Source organism: Ctenocephalides felis, unplaced genomic scaffold (genome assembly GCF_003426905.1).
Source record: "Ctenocephalides felis isolate EL2017-DRISC unplaced genomic scaffold, ASM342690v1 CF-g0.4_SCAFFOLD_01492, whole genome shotgun sequence".
Taxonomy (NCBI): Eukaryota; Metazoa; Arthropoda; class Insecta; order Siphonaptera; family Pulicidae; genus Ctenocephalides; species Ctenocephalides felis.
The window spans coordinates 54,701,302-54,724,874 of NW_020537646.1; the positions used below are offsets into that span (position 1 = coordinate 54,701,302).

Consider the following 23,573-nt stretch of genomic DNA (forward strand, 5'->3'; position numbering starts at 1 on the left):
ATGACTACAGCATTTTCATGTTTCTCTGCGACGTTATAAAATAGGCCAAAAATCAAAAATGAAAATTTTTGCTTATCTTCATGTTTTGAAGGTTTCTGAAAGTTTTTTTGACATGTTGGCATACCCCAGAAAAAATGGATGTGTTTGTGGTGTGTTGTGTTTTGTATGTCCGCATTTTTTCGTTCACGTTTTCGGGCGCGCACGGATTAACAGATTTGAATGGTTAAAAATACATTCGAATTCTATTGATAGGGAGATGTAAAGATTAGTTTTTGGCAAAGAAATTACCAAATTACCAAAAATATAAATCAGATTTTGAGAGAACGGGGCATGCTATTTGAATGATCTAAAAACATTCAGTTCGTAATGACGGGGAGAAGTGTGGTGATTAGTTTTAGGCAGGCAGCACGGTCTAGCCGTTTTAAAGATACGGAGCTAAATGTACAAAAAATGGCAGCTTTTGAGTAAACTAAGCTACCGATTTGAATGATTCACACAAACTTTCTGCTTGTGTTTGACGAAACAATTGCTTTTCGGAATATTTTTTTTTTTAAATTATATATCGAAAATAAGTTATAATATACTTCAAATAAATAAGTGTAACTTTGAAATTCAGTTTTTATAATTCCTATAAATATGACAACGTTATAGTATATATTTTATAATAATCTATTTGAAAACATTTAATATTCCTCGGACATTTTGTTACGGTGGTGATTTCAAGCAATTTGCCTTATGGCACGATGCCATACACCACTAGTTACTTCTTGTACTGAGTCCATTTGAAGATCGTTGTGAATAATTTTTGTTTAAGGTACGCCAGGGCGCTTTGGTTATCAACCTTAAGGCTTTTAACTGCACCCTTTGATGTTGTAATATTCGGGTTTTGTTAGCGCATTCCCACAGTTCCACTTCGTACATCCAGATAAGCTTGATCAGTGCCTTATACAGCAAGAGCTTGTTTCCCAGTGACAGTTTGGATCTTGATCCCAATATCCATTAGAGTGATTTCATTCTTTTATAGACTTGTTTACATAATTACTGATGTGAGTAATCCATAACAGTTTGTGATCCATATGGAATAATGGTATCTGGAATAACTTTGTTGTATATTCGAACTAGGGGGGGGGGTCATTTATCCTTTTTTTAGGGTTAATCGTTGATCTTTACTCACATTGATTGTCGTCAGCGAACGTACCGATTATTGTCTGGTCAGGAAGTGGTAGGTCCAGGGTGTAAATAGTTTATAACCCGGACCAAGACAGCTGCCCTGTGGAACGCCAGTCTCTATCTTGCGAAAGTTGGAAACATCGTAGCTTATTTTGGTTTGAAATGTTCTATTACTAAGGTAAGAAGTAACGAATTTGTAATATTTTGGCACAAGTTTGCCGATTTTGAATAACAATCCCTCATGCCAGACTTTATCGAATACCTGCTTCGATAATACGTGCAGTATTTTCCTTCTTCGAATTCCGTATGTATTTTATTAACTAGCCGATGACATTGTTGAACTGTTGAGTATTTCGGCCGAAATCCAAATTGATGGTCCGGAAATAATTGGTGGTATTTGGTTATGTCGAATAGTATTAGTTTTTCGAACAGTTTAGCTATAGTTGAAATTAGAGTGATAGGTCTGTAGGAGTCGACTAGATCTGGATTTTTGTCAGGTTTAGTAATTAGTTGGGCAACTCTTTAAACATCCTGGGCGTGATATTGTCTATACTAGGAGCTTTTTTAACTTCCCGTAGGGTAAGTTATTGTAATCGTCCAAAAATCGAAAATGAATTTTTTTGCATTTTTCTACGTTTTGAAGGTTTTTGAACATTTTGGCATACATCAGAAAAAATGGATGTGTGTGTGTTGTGTGTGTGTTTTGTGTGTCCGCATTTTTAACTTCCCGTAGGGCAAGTTATAGAAATCGCAAAAAAATCGAAAATGAAAATTTTTATATATCTTTACGTTTCAAAGGTTTCTAAACATTTTAAATGTTTAACATACCTTAGAAAAAATTGATGCATGTGTGTGTGTGTGTATGTGTGTGTGCGCGTGTGGCCTGCCTTTTTGGCGAAGGCAGGTCTAGCCGTTCCGAAGATACGGGGCAAAAAGTACCAAAAATGATAACTCAGTTTTTAATAGAGCGGAGCGTCCGATTTTAATAATTCAAAAAACGTTTTAATTGTATAAAGAATTGATCAAATTTTCATTGAGGCAGATCTAGCGGTTTCGGAGCTCTAATAAAAAAAGTAAAAAAAATGACACTTGGCGGTCAAAAATGATCATTAGACATATGCACATCAAATTATCAGATATTTTATAGAGATTTTAACAATAGATATAAATTTTCTTTGCATTCATATGGGTTTCGTTTCAATGTTTATTCGTGAGACAGCGACGCGGCGCTTAGGCGCTTTGACATATTGACTCTATGCAGTTAAAGCAGTACGATTGCTTTGAAAAAAGTTCAGAATTTCCAAAATATGTCAAAATAAAGAAAACATTTTTTTTTCAAAAAAAGTAATTTTTTGTCAAATTCCTAGTTTCTTAAAAATCTAATGCCTTAAGATAAGATGCCATGCGCCCCACTAGTTTCGTTCAAGTTTCGGGCACACGGATCATCCGATTTGAATGGTTCAAAAACATTCGATTTCTATTGATCGGGATATGTGCTGATTAGTTTTTGGCAAAGGCAGGTCCAGCCGTTACGGAGATAAAGAGCAAAGAGTGCAGAAAATAGAAATCGAGTTTTTGAGAGGACGGAGCATCCGATTTGAATAATCTAACAAACATTCAATTAGTAATGATTGGGAGAAATGGTTATTAGTTTTTGGAAAAGGCTGGCCCAGCCATTTCGAAAATACGGAGCTAAATATACATTCTTTTTGCTTGTGTTGACAAAATAATTGCTTTCGGAAAAAGAATTGTCCTTTTTTTATATTGAAAATAATTCAGATTTCATTGCTAAAGTTTTAAAGCTCACTTATATGCTTTAAATATATAACTTCAACTTTGTAATTCAGTTTATATAGTTCTTATAAATGAATCTCAGACAAATGTTACAGTATTTATAATAATCTATTTGGAAACATTTAATATTCCTCGAACATTTCGTTACGGTACGGGAAGTTCCAGCAATTTGCCTTAAGGCACGACGCCATATACCACCAGTTGTTTTTTAATTTCAAGTAACGCGAGCGCCTTGTACCTGGTGAAAACCACGGTGTACGAATAATAGTAACATTTTGAACGAGATGACTTACTTTGTGGTTGTTGGTGCTGTTTTCGTTATCGTGGAGTTTGAACGCTGATTCAAGATAATCAGCAAACCAGACAGCTTTCTCTTCATTACTCCGAGCCCACGTAAACCCTCCTGGTTTGAACATTTTAATTGGGTTGCTTAAGATATTCATTCTTTTATTAGACTTAGTTACGCACCATAGAAAATATCCTTCGCTAGTAATATATTTCTTAAAATTTTGCTGATTGAATACTATTAACTCATACTTGAGTTTGTTGTTGAGGTTATTGTGTAATGTCTTAGGTCAAGGATCACGGTATTTTTGCCAGAGCCACCTATCTCTTTTTTTCTGCTATTAGCTTTCTTATTTTGATGTTGCTGTTCAAATTGGGTTTGGATTTGATGTGTGGCCTGCATCCTGAAGGTTTTTTCTTTGGAGTAGTGATTCCTCAATATGCGTGGTGTTTTCCCTTTCGTTTTACGCTTAATTCTATGTTTTTCATTAATTTTCATATAGAGCTCCCAGTTAGTAAAACCCTTATGTAGATATGACGGAGACGAATTTTCGGCTTTGATCGAACCTACTGTTAAGATAAGCGATGAATGGTCAGAAAATAGATCTTGTATTTATGGTAATGCTGGTCATGCTTATGCCATTTGTTATGGCAAAGTCTACTAGATCGGGGTGTTTTCGTGAATTACTTGGCCGATATGTAGGATATCAAGGAGCAATAAAAGCGTATTTATTCGTAATGATAACCTTTTTTAACTCACGACCGTTAGATGTTGTAATTCGTGATCCTCATGTTGTGCTCTTGCAGTTGTAGCCAACCTTAAATCTTGGACCCAGTATATTGAATTTTATTAGCTTTTATAGTGTGTCTAGGGGGACTATGTATAGCAGAAATAGATATGTCATAAGGAAGTGTCCTTGCTATAACGTAGCTTGAAGGTGTTCAGTACTAAATTTAGCAGCTTCATGATGGATTGAGTTGGATTTAACCATCTTAGCACTACCAGCGTGGCATGCTCTATCTAGATGCGGAGCGTCACATGACGTATAACCAGGAATTCGGAACGCAGCGTTGTTCGTTAAGTTATATTTATTAATTAGGAATATATCAATTTGATGTTCTTGTATAAAATATTTCAATCCTGCTTTGCGTTGGTGGATGTCTTTGGCATTCCATAAGCCTATTTCTAAAAATATGTCCAATATTTTATTTTGCTCATGATTAGTGATATCATGTTCATTATTATGCTATTTTGTTGGATCATTTGTTTCATAACATCTTTAAATTCAATGATGGCTGATGTTAATATAGTCATAACCTGAGAATCGTGTGTTTGTGATCTGAGTATTTGGGCGTAACTTGTGTGCTGTGAAATATTGTTTGCAGTTAATGGTCGATTTTGTCTTCTTGAACCGGTGACCGTTGGTTAGTTTTGAGTTTGAGAGAAAAATTCTCATCTCTTACAGTTGGCAAGATGAGCTCCTCCGCACAGCAAGCTGGGGTGTTATTTGGGTTTTTTACATTTTGAAGTGGAATGAGAGTCTTAGCATTTCACGCAGGCATACGGGCAGTTGCAGTAACTTCCTGAATGGCCACACAGCTTACATTTATGATATCTCTTGTTCTCCTTGGAGGCTCGAATTTCACTATCTAATTTATCAATTTGTTGATCTTATAAATAGAAGTGTTGCTGGGTGCAGGTTCTAAATCAACAAAGAAAATGTTCAGAGGTTTTTTTGTTATGCGCTGCTTCAAGTAAGTAATGATTCTGATTTTATATCTATATTTTTTGATAGCAACTATAATGTCATTGACACCTGTCGCACTACTGCATAAACTTAACTGCATTCCTGTATACATCGGGTTCGGACACATTAATCTTGATCATATTGTTGGTTAGTGTTTTCGAAATATATTGGTCAGATTTTATTTTAACACTGAGTGATCTCATCATGTCTGGAAAGTCGACGACGTTATAAATGTAGATTGATGGAGGCCTCACAATTTTAGCGACTGAACTATCTGGTAAACCCATATTGCAGTTAGCGGTATTACGTGATCTATCGGGTGTATCATTTGATAATATACTGAATATATTTGTTAATTGTACATTGGTGTAACCGGTATTTTCGGCGTTAACTTTACGCTTTTTATTGTTAGATGTTGAAACTTGCCACTTGTTGAGATTGACCGGAACGTCATTGTATGTCGTCGTTGACACAAATATTAGTCTCATTTGATATGTTGTTTGAATTTTCCTGCGTACTTGTTGATTTGAAAGATTTGTCTGACAAACATTCGCTATCCATAACGGAATGATTCACTTCAATTGCATTTGTATTGTTATATACTACACCCAGGTCGGACTATGAGCTGTCACAGTTTGAATAGACACTCCGATTAGGGCCCTGCGGTCGGCCTAAGGCCCACCCGTGGGCCCTCGATGGCATAACACGTATTATAATTTCACTTTTAACTGAACGATGTGCACTCTACGATGTCCATAACCCAAGTATATTACATTATGAAGCCAATATATACAAAGAAGACTTAGTGAAGGTTGTCTAATATCGTTAAATACGATAAAGCAATTAACAAGCGACTTGACAGCTATTTGCTTTGTAACGAATACAAGATATTCCTTAACGAAATTTCAAACAACACTATAAACAAATGAAGCGTGTTTCTGCTTATTACTTTCTGAAACCATATGTTTTTACCAGTCTGCGCATGTTTTGAAAAACACAATTCGTTTATTCGTCTCATGGCTCAATGATACAATAATGTAGTAATGTAGCTACAGTTTATCTTTCTTCTCAAATGTTGTTACTAGAAACTGGCATATTTATTCAATATGATGAAAATGATTGCAGTTTCTTCTCATATGTTGTTACTAGAAACTGGCATATTTATTCAATATAATAAAAATGATTGCCTAATCGAGTGAGCACCATGGAACACATACCAAAAAACTAGCCTGTCTAAAATTCTTGTTTTGAAGACGTAGCTGCTTTCTATACTATATGTACACAAATCTAGTTTTTTAACTCAAATTCATAATTAATTATTACATGTTTGAACTATTGATAGCTTGGTGTTGCAATTGTGTTAATTAGTGTAGTAAACTTATTTTTTTGTAAGTACCTATCTTTAAGCCTAATTAGTTTGAATCCATTATGTTTTTCTAAATTAATATTATATATAAAAATGGAGCTCAATAAAATGATCCGCTAAAACTCGAAAACGGCCAAACCGATTTGGCCAGTCTTAGTGTTGAAAAATTCGTACTAATGATATTCGTATATTTGGTTTGATTTTTATAATATAATTAATATTTGCTCAAAGTGAAATTGGACCTTTGTGCCTCGCCCTGCTCTACATGTTTTTTTGAATTCTAAATTTTTTGCTCAGATGCTCAGATTTTTACAATTACTTGAAAATTTTGTTCTATTCAAACTTCCTGTTCAACCTTTCTTTTACTTTAGATATGTTGATGACGTTCTCTTGTGTTTAGATAACAATTCCATCTCCTCCACTCTTGACTCCTTTAACTCTTTTAACAATCATTTAAAGTTTACTTGTGAGTTTTAAGATGACAATTCCATTATCATTTCTCTTATTGATAGAGCTATTCTTTTAAGTAATAGAACTTTTTGGAATAAAAACTTGGATTTAGTCCGCTCCATTCTTACAAATAATAATTATCCTTTCCATTTAATCAATAATATAATAAAAAATAGGTTAGAATTTTTAAACATTGCCAATAATAATGTCACATCCGTTGTCCAAAAATATTTTACTGCTGATTCAAATTCTTCTTCTTCTTTATTTAGTAATTATAAAGGCATTATTTGTTTACCTTATTTGGGGAGCTTTTCTTATTTTTTAAAAAAACTTTTTTTTTTTTAAGGTTTTGTTTTAGTTTTTACTTTTGACAACACACTCAGTTCCCTGTTTTCTACTTTAAAATCAAACTCTCCGTCTGACAGAGTCAGCGATTCCGTTTCTAAAATTAATTGTTTAGATTGTGACAGTTGTTACATCGGTGAAAGTTCCCAATACATCAGCAAGAGAATAAATCAGCATATTTATAATTCAAAAAACCCTAGACAATTTAAAACAATGTTTTCTGAGCACATTATTAATTTCAAACACTCTTTCAATACTGACCATCCTATAATTTTATATAAAAAAAAAGTGGACCTTAGCAGATTTTCCGAATCCTGTTTTATCTTTTTAATTTCAAATTGTGTGAACAAACGCAGTTCTTTTTGCTTACTTTCAGAAAGCTATCAATATATATTGATTTCTGCAATTCTGATTCCTTACTACGCCCCTGAATAATCCCTCTCTAAGCATCGCGTGTTAGTCGCGTAACAGAATACTCCGTGTCGCACGACGGCTGACTGTGCTTGTGCATTCTTTATTTGTCGCTTTGTTGGTTTTTTCTTAAATTATTTTTATTTTCCTACAGTATAAGCATGTGATTGTTGTGTTGTAAAATGTGATAGTAAAGTGTATTTTTTCCTGATCTGGTGTGTAGAATTTGGTGTTTTCAATTAATTTTTCTAATGTATAATTTTATTTTCAAAACTTTTTCTTTATATTGCAAATTTCTTGTAGCTGAATGATGAGACACATCTAGTCTCGAAACGTATAATAAAAATAAAATAAACTTTCTTCATTCGACGCATTGGCTGTTTTATTCAATTCAATATGTTTCAATGTCGAACAAAAAATCCTCAATATATATATATATATATATATATATATATATATATATATATATATATATATATATATATTGTAGAGTTTCGAACAAGAATCCAAAAATAATACAAAATAAAAAAACAAGAAAAGTTTTTAATAAACAATTTCTTTATTTAATTATTTGTTTACTGTCAACGTTTCGGAACTAGGTACGTTCCATCTTCAGGACATCTGTCAAGAAACATGATCTTGATGAGATTTAAGCAAACAATATGTTTAGGAATAGAAAATAGATTTTTCTTAAATAATAAATTAATTGTAACAAATAATAATGTACAGAAATATGATAATATGATCAAAATGAAAATGATAAAAATAAATGAGTGGATTATCAGAACAGGATATTAAAAATGATAGAAATTTTTTGAAAGTTATGGAAAAATTTTTTTAAGAAAGGATTAATGATAAAATTGAATTAATTACCTGTATGTTTGAATATACGTTAGCACTTTTTCACTAAACAAGAATTTTTGACAAAAAATGAATTTGTGAGTTATTTTTCCGCCGAATAGTTAACTTTTGTAAATCAAAATTACTAAAAGTGTTGTCTTTTTTTTATTAAAATTATTATTTGAAAACAAATAATATTGTATTCGATGTTATACTATTGGTAAACAAAAAAATTTCAAAAGTACCCTAGTACAACACTCTATAGAAAACGCCCATTCATTTAATTTCACTCCAAAGATTTTATATCATGAAAGTTGCATCTTTAGGAGATTATTCGCGGAGAGTTGTCTTATTCTCATGAATGTTTCTAACAGTGTCAACATTAGATCAGATCACAACCTATTACATGATTCATATTTAAATTTTTTACACTTTTTGACAAACAATTAATATCGACTTCCTTTTAAGTTCAATAATTTAAGTATTTACACCCTAACATGAAAAAAACACACATACAATCTCACAGTTCTCGTTTCAAGTGTTTACACGTGTTACATATGAACCACCAAATACAGTTAGTTCGTTTCCAAAAGCCAATAGTATAACATCGAATACAATATTATTTGTTTTCAAATAATAATTTTAATAAAAAAAGACAACACTTTTAGTAATTTTGATTTACAAAAGTTAACTATTCGGCGGAAAAATAACTCACAAATTCATTTTTTGTCAAAAATTCTTGTTTAGTGAAAAAGTGCTAACGTATATTCAAACATACAGGTAATTAATTCAATTTTATCATTAATCCTTTCTTAAAAAAATTTTTCCATAACTTTCAAAAAAATTCTATCATTTTTAATATCCTGTTCTGATAATCCACTCATTTATTTTTATCATTTTCATTTTGATCATATTATCAGATTTCTGTACATTATTATTTGTTACAATTAATTTATTATTTAAGAAAAATCTATTTTCTATTCCTAAACATATTGTTTGCTTAAATCTCATCAAGATCATGTTTCTTGACAGATGTCCTGAAGATGGAACGTACCTAGTTTCGAAACGTTGACAGTAAACAAATAATTAAATAAAGAAATTGTTTATTAAAAACTTTTCTTGTTTTTTTATTTTGTATTATTTTTGGATTCTTGTTCGAAACTCTACAAAATATACACAAATCCAAGACTCTACCATTCAATATATATATATATATATATATATATATATATATATATATATATTAATTTGGAAATATGAACAAACAACACTCTTTTTTGCACTAATTTATTAAATAATAATTTTCACAAACGTTTCGAGACTAGGTTTGTCTCATCATTAGTGTGTTATAGTTTAAAATATGGAAACCTAAATTAGCATTATGTGTTATCCGTTACAAGTCGTTTAATATACTGTCTTCTGCCCCACTAACGATCGTCGGAGTCCGAATTATCTATTCAATCTAAAGTGGTTAGTCACGCAATATCAAATAGGAAAGGAAGGATTAACATCGATCAAAGGTCTGATTTTGACAAATGCCAAAAGAACGATACTACTTTGCAAACTTTGAAGAATTTTCAAAATCAAACGACTTGTCGTAGGTCCGTAATATTTTAGTATGATCTACAAGACTATGATAACTACCGTCAAAAAAAATCATAAAAATTGTCGATTTTTTTTTAACTTTATTACAAGAAAACCGCCCGGCCGATCTTTGCCAAAAACTAATCAGCACGATTCCCAACCAATATCTATCGAACGGTTTCTGAATCTTCAAAATCGATTCAGAATTGCGGGCTAAAACGTGGACGAAAATTTTTTCACTTTTCTGCGATTTACAAAGAAACGGCCCGGCCGATCGACGCACAACGCTAGTGCTCATCGGGATACATCGAATGGCTTTTAAATTTTTGAAATCGGTCCAGCCGTTTTTGAGAAAACGTTGATTTACGGCAAAAAATCTGTTCACATACGCATACACACACACACATACATACTTTTTTCAAATTTGGTTTCATTCGATTTTAGAATGGCTTGAAACGTCGAGAAAACATAAAGTTAGCGAATCGGATTTTTGGATGAAAACAGAATTTTCTTTATTAACATTCTTTTAATTCGACGGTTGGGCTGCAAATTACTTAAAATATGTAACAACGCCGACACAACTGTCAATGTATATATATATATATATATATATATATATATATATATATATATATAAATATATGAGAATTAAGTCTTCAAGGCAATACATCAAAAAAAAACTTGTATGATTTTAAAACATTTTTATTTTTTCAATACGTTTCGACACATAGTTTTGTGTCATCTTCAGTGGACTCTATTTTGAAGGCACAGATAAAAATTATTAATTAAAACTAATGTATAAGAAGTGATATGGTATGAACTTACATGTAATTGTAATAATCCTAATTATTTCCTAACTATAATTGTTCACAATGCACAATGAAACCAATTCTTGTCACTTTAAATTGAACAATATATATATATATATTTTAGAATGAGTTATTTTATGAATTTGTAAAATACATCCCGCTATTCTGTATTCCGATGCAAGAGTGAAGCCTAAATGTGCACAAATGTGCACACCACGTGTTAGAAGCTAGGTACCGAGCACACGAACTGACCAGAGAATTTAAGGTTTGACAACGCGAGAGAGTACATATAGTAAAATATAAAAACATGACAATTGTGAGGGTGGACATAGTTGGTAGAATTGAGATAAAATTAAAAGAAAAAGAAAAATTAACATAAAAATTAATATAATTAAAAAGTCGATAGGATAGGTAATTATTTTAAAGGAATGAATTTCGAGACATTGTTTAAAACTACTTGGTAATTCTCACACAGTGAAGAATTATCCAATCTTTTGTTTATGCTATTTAGATGTTTATGCTGTTTAGAGTCAATCACAGATAGATGGGATGAGATTTCTTGCCACACTACCCTTTCTCTCCATTGGTTTCGAGAGTCCATTAAATTCATAGTCGCGAATACTTATTTTGAATTCAATTCACAGTTTTATACACAAATTTTTGGTACACCCATGGGATCACCTATCTCACCTGCTCTTGCTGAACTCTCTTTACAACACCTCGAAAAAAACGTCTTTAAACTATCTAGTGTTGAATTTTTCCTTTATTACAGATATGTCGATGATATAATTACTTGCATTCCTAAAAATAACTTTCTTTACTAAAAAATTTTAACTCCTTTAATAAACACCTCACCTTCACTTTCGAAAAAGAACACAATAGATCAATTAGCTTTTTAGATGTAAATATCATAAAAACTCCAGAAAATAAAATTATTACTAACTGGTACCAAAAACATGTCTGGCAGATATCTCAATTTCCATTCTTATCATCCTACTAACATAAAAATTGGTACTAATATCAATCTAGTTGATCATGCTATTCTCTTGTCAGATAAAAAGTTTTGGCCTCTTAACTTATCTCTAATCCACAGAACCCTATTAAATAATTGCTATCCTCCACATCTTATAAAATCAGTAATTAACAATAGGCTTTCCGTCCTTAACACAAAACACAATCATCCTTCCCTCGAGTCCCAGGAAAAAGAAGAAAATAAGTTTATTGGCACTATTTGTCTCCTATACATTAAAAATCTCTTTCCTATTTGGAAAAAACTATTTGAATTTGCAGAGTTGCGTTTAGTTTGCAATATTGATCAGACCCTTAACTTTTTATTTTCGAACTTAAAATCACCGACAAGTTTAGATCGTATTTCTAACATCGTGTATAAAATTGACTGTACAAATTGTGAGGCCACTTGTATTGGCGAAACTGGACAACATCTAAAAAAACGTTTTAGACAACACTATAACAACTCCAAAAATAAAAATCAAAATCAAATAATGATAACTGACCACATCGAAAGTTTCAATCATATTTTCAATTTTGATGTTGCCACAATTTTATATCACGAGTCGAATACATCGCAGAGACGCTTTTCAGAATCATGTTTCATACATCTTTTCAAAAATAGCATAAACAAAAGATTGGATAATTCTTCACTGTGTGAAAATTACCAAGTAGTTTTAAACAATGTCTCGAAATTCATTCCTTTAAAATATTTACCTATCCTATCGACTTTTTAATTATATTAATTTTTATGTTAATTTTTCTTTTTCTTTTAATTTTTTCTCAATTCTACCAACTATGTCCACCCTCACAATTGTCATCTTTTTATATTTTACTATATGTACCCTCTTGCGTTGTCAAACCTTAAATTCTCTGGTCAGTTCGTGTGCTCGGTACCTAGCTTCTAACACGTGGTGTGCACATTTGTGCACATTTAGGCTTCACTCTTGCATCGGAATACATAATAGTAGTAGATGTATTTTACAAATTCATAAAATAACTCATTCTAAAATATATATATTGTTCAATTTGAAGTGACAAGATTTGGTTTTATTATGCATTGTGAACAATTATAATTAGGAAATAATTAGGATTATTACAATTACATGTAAGTTCATACCATATCACTTCTTATATATTAGTTTTAATTAATAATTTTTATCTGTGCCTTCAAATTAGAGTCCACTGAAGATGACACAAAACTATGTGTCGAAACGTATGGAAAAAATAAAAATGTTTTAAAATCATACAAGTTTTTAATTGATGTATTGCCTTGAAGACTTAATTCTCACATATCTCAACATCAAAATTATAAAAATTTTAACATAAATTCCTGGGCTGAAAAAGGACATTTCGTATCACACCTCGTTCCAACTGTTGGCTACGCACTCTATCAAGATTTTATTAATTGTAGTTTAATTACCGATTTTCTAATTAATTATTTTTGCTGTATTACGTGTATAATAATTTTTATATATTTAGCTAAGTTTCTTAGTAAATTGTAATAACTTTCATAATAATTTCGTACACTATTCTTGTCATTTTAAATTTCCTTATTTTGCTTCCTTTTTACATTTTTACTTTTACTTTATTACTTTTTCTTTAATTTACCGTTCTTTTTATTTACATCATGAAGCAAACGACTTTCAACCGCGCGTTGCTCAAACGAACTGATTATTCTCAAAACAATCACCCCCTAAATAACTCTTTTTACTCGTTTATCAAGAAACATTACGGTTTTTATATTTTGTCCCAATTAAAACACATTACCAAACTAAATACGGAATTAATCACTAACATTAACAAAAACAGATTTTCTTAATAAGATGCAGAAAAGAAAGTATAATTCCTAAGTTCTATCAATTCAATACAGACAAATTTTCGCACCTACATAGTTCGCTAAGAAACAAATTTTCTTCATTAAGCCTCCATATGTTATCCATTGAAATCAAGAATTGTATTTGCAATGTCAATAACTTGAAACTAGCCATTGATAAAACGTACGCTTCGCTCACTCATACTGTTGAAGCGGAGATTCTGCAAAGCTTCTCTGAATACGAATCGACTCGCAACAACAAATTTTTCATCAAATTAAAAAACTCTTATAAAATTAAGTTCGATAGATTATTGCAGTCTAAACGCAACCTTTCAAAAATAGTTTTAAATAGTACACTAATTAACAAATGGCTAAAAAATCTTTCCAGCGTCACAATTCCAGATAGATCACTTTACATTTTTGCACTAGGTCCTAACTTTGCTATCCCCAATAGGCCTTCATAACATCAAAAATCCTGAAGTAAAATCTAACATTCGTTCCCATTTTTGCAAAAAATTTCTCTCCTACATCAAGTCCTTTAACACCAAAAAAATTGTTGACAACAAAGATATTTTAAGAGACATAAAACTTTGCAAAAACTTTCTCAAAGATAATCCGAATATCTCAGTAACCAGAGCAGATAAAGGAAATGTACAGTAGTTCTCGACAAAACTACCTATTTAGAAAAAATCACCAGTCTAGTTAATGACACTAACGTTTACAGTCCTATCAATAGCGATCCTACAGATCGAATCAATCGCACTTTCCATAAATTCATTAATAATTTAGTGTCTACTAAACAAATTCCACAAGACTTGTCCTTGTCGTTAAAAAACCTACATCCTAACAACCCAAAATTATACGGTCTCCCAAAAATCCACAAAACCAATGTACCCTTTAGACCTATAGTTGCAGATTTGAATTCTCCCCTAAATAAATTTTCCAAATTTCTGAGCAAACCCCTCTTCATAGTTGCTGTTAATTCTCCTTTCTTTATTAAAGATTCCTTCGAATTTGTCAACAAAATACGTAATACACAATTGCCCAACAACTCCCTCTTAATAAGCCTAGATGTAGTTTCTCTTTTCACAAATGTCCCACTAGAACTAATTTTAGAGTCAATCACAGATAGATGGGATGAGATTTCTTGCCACACTACCCTTTCTCTCCATTGGTTTCGAGAGTCCATTAAATTCATAGTCGCGAATACTTATTTTGAATTCACTTCACATTTTTATACACAAATTTTTGGTACACCCATGGGATCACCTATCTCACCTGCTCTTGCTGAACTCTCTTTACAACACCTCGCAAAAAACGTCTTTAAACTATCTAATGTTGAATTTTTCCTTTATTACAGATATGTCGATGATATAATTACTTGCATTCCTAAAAATAACTTGATTCTTTACTAAAAAATTTTAACTCCTTTAATAAACACCTCACCTTCACTTTCGAAAAAGAACACAATAGATCAATTAGCTTTTTAGATGTAAATATCATAAAAACTCCAGAAAATAAAATTATTACTAACTGGTACCAAAAACCAACGTAGTCTGGCAGATATCTCAATTTCCATTCTTATCATCCTACTAACATGAAAATTGGTACTATTATCAATCTAGTTGATCATGCTATTCTCTTGTCAGATAAAAAGATTTGGCCTCTTAACTTATCTCTAATCCACAGAACCCTATTAAATAATTGCTATCCTCCACATCTTATAAAATCAGTAATTAACAATAGGCTTTCCGTCCTTAACACAAAACACAATCATCCTTCCCTCGAGTCCCAGAAAAAAGAAGAAAATAAGTTTATTGGCACTATTTGTCTCCCATACATTAAAAATCTCTTTCCTATTTGGAAAAAACTATTTGAATTCGCAGAGTTGCGTTTAGTTTGCAATATTGATCAGACCCTTAACTTTTTATTTTCGAACTTAAAATCACCGACAAGTTTAGATCGTATTTCTAACATCGTGTATAAAATTGACTGTACAAATTGTGAGGCCACTCATATTGGCGAAACTGGACAACATCTAAAAAAACGTCTTAGACAACACTATAACAACTCCAAAAATAAAAATCAAAATCAAACAATGATAACTGACCACATCGAAAGTTTCAATCATATTTTCAATTTTGATGTTGCCACAATTTTATATCACGAGTCGAATACATCGCAGAGACGCTTTTCAGAATCATGTTTCATACATCTTTTCAAAAATAGCATAAACAAAAGATTGGATAATTCTTCACTGTGTGAGAATTACCAAGTAGTTTTAAACAATGTCTCGAAATTCATTCCTTTAAAATAATTACCTATCCTATCGACTTTTTAATTATATTAATTTTTATGTTAATTTTTCTTTTTCTTTTAATTTTATCTCAATTCTACCAACTATGTCCACCCTCACAATTGTCATCTTTTTATATTTTACTATATGTACCCTCTCGCGTTGTCAAACCTTAAATTCTCTGGTCAGTTCGTGTGCTCGGTACCTAGCTTCTAACACATGGTGTGCACATTTGTGCACATTTAGGCTTCACTCTTGCATCGGAATACAGAATAGCGGGATGTATTTTACAAATTCATAAAATAACTCATTCTAAAATATATATATATATTGTTCAATTTAAAGTGACAAGAATTGGTTTCATTGTGCATTGTGAACAATTATAATTAGGAAATAATTAGGATTATTACAATTACATGTAAGTTCATACCATATCACTTCTTATATATTAGTTTTAATTAATAATTTTTATCTGTGCCTTCAAAATAGAGTCCACTGAAGATGACACAAAACTATGTGTCGAAACGTATGGAAAAAATAAAAATGTTTTAAAATCATACAAGTTTTTAATTGATGTATTGCCTTGAAGACTTAATTCTCACATATCTCAACATCAAAATTATAAAAATTTTAACATATATATATATATATATATATATATATATAATATTTTATTATTTTACACAAATTTAGTGTTCAATCAATTTTACATCATAATTAATGTTTTCTGTTGATTTTCCTGGTTTGATACTGAATGATGACACACATCAAGTGTCGAAACGTTTAATGTAATAAATAATTTTGTTATTTAATCTTTTTTAATTCGACGGTTGGTCGACAAAACTATCATCATATATATATATATATATATATATATATATATATATATATATATCCTTGCGTATCATCGTTTATTCATAACATTTGTTTCAGACGTTGGTTTTGGATAAAGGACGCTTTTTTGAATTGCGCGATGGAGTTGTTAGGCTGCTTTGCTCGGCTACTCTCTACACGTTGGGTTTGAATCAAATTACAATAATTAAAGAAGTGGCATCCTTCAAACAAAAACTTCAGAGTGACATCACAACGCTTATGAGTTCCGTAGAGAAAAATGAAGATTTCAACAATATTATGCCAAATTTAATATTACAAATTATTACGGATATAAAAATGACATTGGAAGCCTGTGGCTATTCCCAATTATCTTCCCAGGAGGAAGATGCAATACGAGTCAGACTGGAACAAGTGGCAAATCCTGCCCATAATATTAGAGTAATCCTGAAGCAACGGCTCATCGAATATTTTCGTTTATGTGCTGGTAGTCCCAGAGGACCCATAGGCATAGATATACCTCAAGGATGGCAAGTGTGGAAAAATGAAATTTTGCATATGTCTGCGAGGTTTTGCAGGCTAACTATTCACAATCGTGGTGTATTTGGTGAACATTATATTAATATTATAGAAGAAGCACAAAAGAATACTGACATGTGCAGTAAATAGTAGTATATTAATATTTCTTCATGTTTAACAATACAAAACATAACTATGATCAAATGATGAATAAAATTATTGTATAATTTTTTTATCAAGCATTTTACTAACTAGTGGTTAATGACATCGTGCCTTAAGGCAAATTGCTTGAATTTTCCGTACCACAATTAAATATTCGAGCAAAAAAAATTAATATTCGATTAATAACAATTGTTTTGAATGTTTTCAAATAGATTATTATTTACTATATATTTATTTGTTTATATAATATACATTGACAATCTTATCACACAAACCACTTAAAAATGTTTACATTAAGAAGGAATGCTGAATGATATATGCTGAGGAAATATTTCTTACGATTAGAATAACGCATATGAAATATACACAGTTTTAAACTGTAAGGAAATAACGTAATTAACTGTATTAACTGTAACGTAAGTAACAAAAATTTCAGAAAAAAAATAAATATTCCCAAAGTTATAGCTGTTTTTGTTGACCCTGTTTCAAAAAACGGTCCTGGCGGTGACCGTCATAACTCCTTAGAGATTCATCTAAAATCAACCAAATAAAAAAAAATAGTTTTATAAATAGATATTGGGCCTGATCGAAGGTTTTCTTTTTTTTGCAAAAATTAACAAAATGGCAGCATCAGAAAAAAAATCTAGATTTTTGGGTAAAAAATCAACAGTTAATTGGTCTTAAAAATTGAAATTTTTGAAAAAATAAAAATCCCTCGATCAGGCCCGAGTTTATTATGTATTCTAAAAGCTGTATAAATTTCATTAAAATTTACTAAGCGGTTACTAATTTGAGTTAATAAGTGTAATATCTTGACTAAGTTGAGTTAATAAGTGTAATATCTTGAAAATGTTCTCTGAAAATTTCAAGTTGATCCGATGAAAACTTTTTGAATTATTGGACTCTTACCAGCGCGTTGACGCAAGTGGAGAGTTCGATACTTATACTCAAGATTATTCTCCCTCATGTCCTGATGTTTTAAAAGCTTTTAAACCGATTTACGACGATCTCAGCAATGATAATTTACTTTCAAGATGTGTAGTTCAAGATTGAATCCATAATCAGAAAAAATTAAAAGCTCCAACCAACTAGTGTAAAAATTATGCTTAAAAACCGTGAATACTAGTTCTACTATCGTACAAATTGCTGAATACATATACATAATCATTATTATTGATTATGGATACCCTAGGGCCTAATTGTGAGTATAACTCCCATTGGCATGCTGAAAAATTAGATGCTGCACGTGTGAAAGTAGCAGATCAGCGCGCCAACGAGAACACTCGGGAGGCAACAGCAAATGGAAATTTTGGAAACTTGGACAATCACTGATGAACTATTATATGGCCCAGAAATAGATGACTCGGTTTAAGTAATTCAATAATTCGAATTTCTGTACGTAAATCCAGTGTGAAACTTTAAACGTGTTTTTCTCAAAACTATGTTTTTTGAACCGGTGACCACTGGTTTTAAAAACCGGTTTTGTGGCAAAAAATATGCAATTTGAAAACCGTTTTTTTAGTGAAAAAAGTCGGTTTTTACTGTATAAATGGAAAATGACAAACATAGCCAAATATAAAAGAGTTTTGATTCTTGAAATCACATCGTTTCAATAGCATTTGATATCTTATCAGTCTGCAATGGTTTCCAGAAAGGTTTTGTATATATTAATTTAGATTTTTAAACCAGTGTATATATTAATTTAAATCAGTGTGACTTCTTCTTATGGAAGTAACTTCCTCTACTCAAACTTAAAAAAAGAGTTTTAAACCCTAGAAGCTGCAAAGAACAAAAAAATTAGAATTATTATATCAGGCTTTAAAAACAATTAAGCATAATTTGATCGCAAGTATGAGAGTATTTTCTATTTCAGGAAATTTTGTGAGTAAACAAGGGACACGCTTAAGTAGCAATTCGATAGACGTTCTCAGTTAATGATTTTTTTTATTTAAAAATTTGTTATTTTTATTTATTCGAAAATTTTCCTTTCACTATCATAAAAATATTTTTATTCTTATATGTGAAAATGACGCATGAATAACGAATAATTATTTTCGAAGTTATTTAATCAAGATAAACTATTATTTTTTAGTTCTACTAATTAAAATTAAAATAATTTTGTTTACTATCTAGAAAATTGAACAATAAATAAATTCAATCAAATACTGCTGTAAATTACACTGAACGGATAAATTACAGAATACTCAAGCAAAAATTTATTTTCTATATAAAATTCGAAAGCCGGTTTTTAGTAAAATTAAAATTCAAAAACCGGTTTTCTGAAATGTCGGTTTTTGTATAAACCCTAATATATATATATTAAAATTTAAATCTAAATAAAATTTTCCATAACTTTCAAAAAAAAAAATTTATCATTTTTAATATCCTGTACCTAGTTCCGAAACGTCGACAGTAAATAAATAAATAAATAAAGAAATTGTTTTTTAAAAAAAATTTCTTGTTTTTTATGTATTTTTGGATTCTTGTTCGAAACTCTACAAAATATACACAAATCCAAGACTCTACGATTTAATATATTCCAAGAACATTATGGGACGAAATTTCTTTCAAAACTTATCAAGAACTGTAGATTACAAACAAATATGTTTAATGAAAAATTATTCAAAACTAAACTCTAAATATTCTAACGTTATTAACAAAAAATATTTCTAATTCGATGTAAAAATGAATGGATTATACCCAATTTTATTTCTAATATTATCAACAAATAATTTTTATACAACACTTTCAACATCTATAAAATTGAACGACAAATTAATTACCTGAAAATGTCCGTTTTGAATCTTGAAATAAAAAATACTTTTATCTATATAAATTACTTGAAATCAAAACTAGATAACATAGTCAATACACTTTCCAATACTATCAACAAAGACCTTTTAAATCAATTTCTAGCTTTTGAAAACTATAAATTTAACAAACATTTTAATACTACTAAAGAGGAACATATTAGAAAAACTAAAACTTTAATTCAAAAAAGAGATGACAACTATCCCTTCAAAATCACTAAATCTGGTACAGACAAGTGGTTAGTTAATAAAACTGATATTAACATTCCAGAAAATGTTAAATATATCCTAGCATTAGGTCCAAAATTTGCATACTCTCCTCAGAAAAACAGTAAAACAGATTTCATAAAAATTTTAAGTAATATTGAATGCAATATTAGAAATATTGAAACAAACAAACAAAATAACATTAGATCAAAACTATGTGACAGACTGGTAAAACATATAAAAAAAGTAAATAATAAATTTCAAAACTTTCACTTGAAGAAACTCTACAAAGATATTTTAGTAACTAATGCTTTCATTAAATCTAATAATATTATAGTTTGCCCAACCGATAAAGGTAATATCACAGTCATCCTTGACAAAGAATTTTACAATAATTCCGTCCTTAACCTACTTAAAATTAATACAACATATAATATTTGAACAGAAGATCCCATACAACGTTTTTCTAGAATAGCTTTTAAATTAATCAATGATCTAAAAAACAAAAAACTAATTTCTGAGAATTTCGCTTTTAACCTAAAAATACAACACCCTATCTCCCCTAAGATGTACTGTCTTCCAAAAATACACAAACCTGAATGCTCTTTCAGACCGATTGTCTTCTATATTGGCTCTCCTTTTTACAACATTTCGAAACTCATTTCTGATGTCCTAAAAAATGTCACAATCAATTCTCCCTATTATGTCAGGAATTCGTACCAATTTGTGAATTTTATTAATAACCGCAACATCCCTGAAAATCACTTATTTCTAAGCTTAGATGTGGTCAACATTTTTACATGTGTCCCACATGGATTAATTCTAAACTCAATCGATAAACGTTGGCACACAATTTATAACTTTACTGACTTTCCGAAAACAGTCTTCACTCATATTATTAACACTATTCTAAATTACTCATATTTCCATTGCCAAGACAACTTTTATTCTCAAAATAAAGGCGCATCTATGGGATGTCTCTTATCTTCCGGAATTATAGACTTAGTTCTACAGACCCTAGAAATTTCCGTTTTCTCAACTTTAAAATTTCAGATTAATTTTTATATTAGATATGTAGATGACACTTTTTTTATTATTAACAAAAATCATATAAACACAATACTAGATCTTTTCAACAACTTTAACAATAATATAACTTTCACACATGAACTACAAAATAACAACAGACCTAATTTCTTAGATGTATCCGTTTACAATACTAACAACATTATTCGAACAAATTGGTATAGAAAAACTACATGGCCGTGTAGATATTTATACTTTTCCTCATACTGTCCCAGAAACTATAAAATAAACACTATTATTACCCTTACAGACCATTCTATTTTGTTGTCTCATCAAACTTTTCATCCACAGAATTTATCCCTGGTAAGAATAACTCTAATTGAAAATGGTTACCCAAAAAATTTTATTCATTCGGTTATTCAAAAAAGACGAACTTTTTTAAAAACACAAACTAATTCTCCCAATACCACTACCAACAACAAAAACACCAATCTTATTTACTGCAGCATTCCATACGTTGAAGAATTATATTATTATTTTGCCAAAATTCTGTTACATGAAAACATTTGAGTATCAGGCTCATCCTTACACTCCTTCAAAAAAAAAATTCACAAACAATAAATCCTCTACCACATCCAATTTCAATACTAACGTAGTATATTCTGTTTCTTGTAACGACTGAGCTTTCCAATATATTGGACAAACCTCGCAATATGTACACAAAAGAATGAGACAACATGAACTAAGTGTGGTCCACCATAAACAAAAAAATTTCAATAGTACCCTAGCACAGCACTCTATTGAAAACGCCCACTCGTTTAATTTCACTTCAAAGATCTCATATCATGAAAGTTGCATCTTTAGGAGATTATTTGCGGAAAGTTGTCTTATTCTTATGAATGTTTCTAATAGTGACAACATTATATGAGATCACAACCTATTACATGATTCATATTTAAATTTTTTACACTTTTTGACAAACAATTAATATCGACTTCCATTTAAGTTCAATAATTTAAGTATTCACATCCTAACATATAAAAACACACACATACAATCTCATAGTTCTCAAGTGTTTTACACGTGTTGCGTATGACTCAGACTTAGTTAGTTTGTTTCAAGCAGCCGATCTCATAACATGGAGAGAATAATATTGTTTGTGTTTTCAAATAATAATTTAAAAAAAGACAAAACTTATAGTAATTTTGATTTACAAAATTTACCTATTCGGCTGCAAAATTACTCATAACTTTATTCCTTGTTAGAATCTCGTTTAGTGAAAAAGTGCTAACGTATATTCAAACATACAGGTAATTAATTCAATTTTGTCATTAACCTTTTCTTAAAATTTTCCATAACTTTAATATCCTGTTAGATAATCCACTCATTTATTTTTATCATTTTCATTTTGATTATATCATCATATTTCTGTACATTTTTATTTTTTCAACTAATTTATTATTTTTTAAGAAAAATCCATTTTCTTTTCTTAAACATATTGTTTGCTTAAATCTCATCAAGATCATGTTTTTTGACAGATGTCCTGAAGATGGACGTTCCTAGTTCCGAAACGTCGACAGTAAATTAACAAATAAAAAAAAACATGTTTTTTAAAAAACTTTTCTTGTTTTTTATTACTTTTTGGATTCTTGTTCGAAACTCTACAATATATATATATATATATATATATATATATATATATATTGTATGTTTCGTGCACAGTCAACATTTTTAGGTCGCTGTAGACTGTATGATTAGTGACATATCAGGGTGAGTTGAGAATGGCTCTTAAGATTTTAGTTTGCGCTCTCTGCATAATTTCCAGATTCGATTTGGAGGCGCAACCCCATTGCTCTAGACCATAGGTCCATATTGGCTTAATGATGGCTTTGTATAGCAGTAGTTTGTTTTCGATGGATAGTTTGGACTGACTGCTCAGTAACCAGTTCATCTCCTTCATTTTTAGTAGAATTTGTTCCTTTTTCTTTTTTATATGTTCTTTCCACGTGAGTCTTGTATCTAGATGGAGTCTAAGATATTTTACTACGTGTACTTGTAGGATCATGATGTTGTTTAAATATACAGGAGAACCAGTT

General features: G+C 30.5%; 1 protein-coding gene across 2 annotated transcripts in view; it reads left to right on the plus strand.

Annotated features, from left to right (window-relative positions):
• Positions 1 to 17,565, plus strand: part of LOC113371646 (T-complex protein 11-like protein 1) — a 186,107-nt gene extending 168,542 nt beyond the window's left edge. For both annotated transcript variants that reach the window (XM_026612292.1, XM_026612291.1), the window contains one exon: positions 16,856 to 17,565. In XM_026612292.1, the coding sequence (XP_026468077.1) occupies positions 16,856 to 17,422 (567 nt within the window). In that variant the 3' untranslated portion in view covers positions 17,423 to 17,565. The remainder of the gene's footprint in view (positions 1 to 16,855) is intronic.
• The last annotated feature ends 6,008 nt before the right edge of the window (positions 17,566 to 23,573 follow it).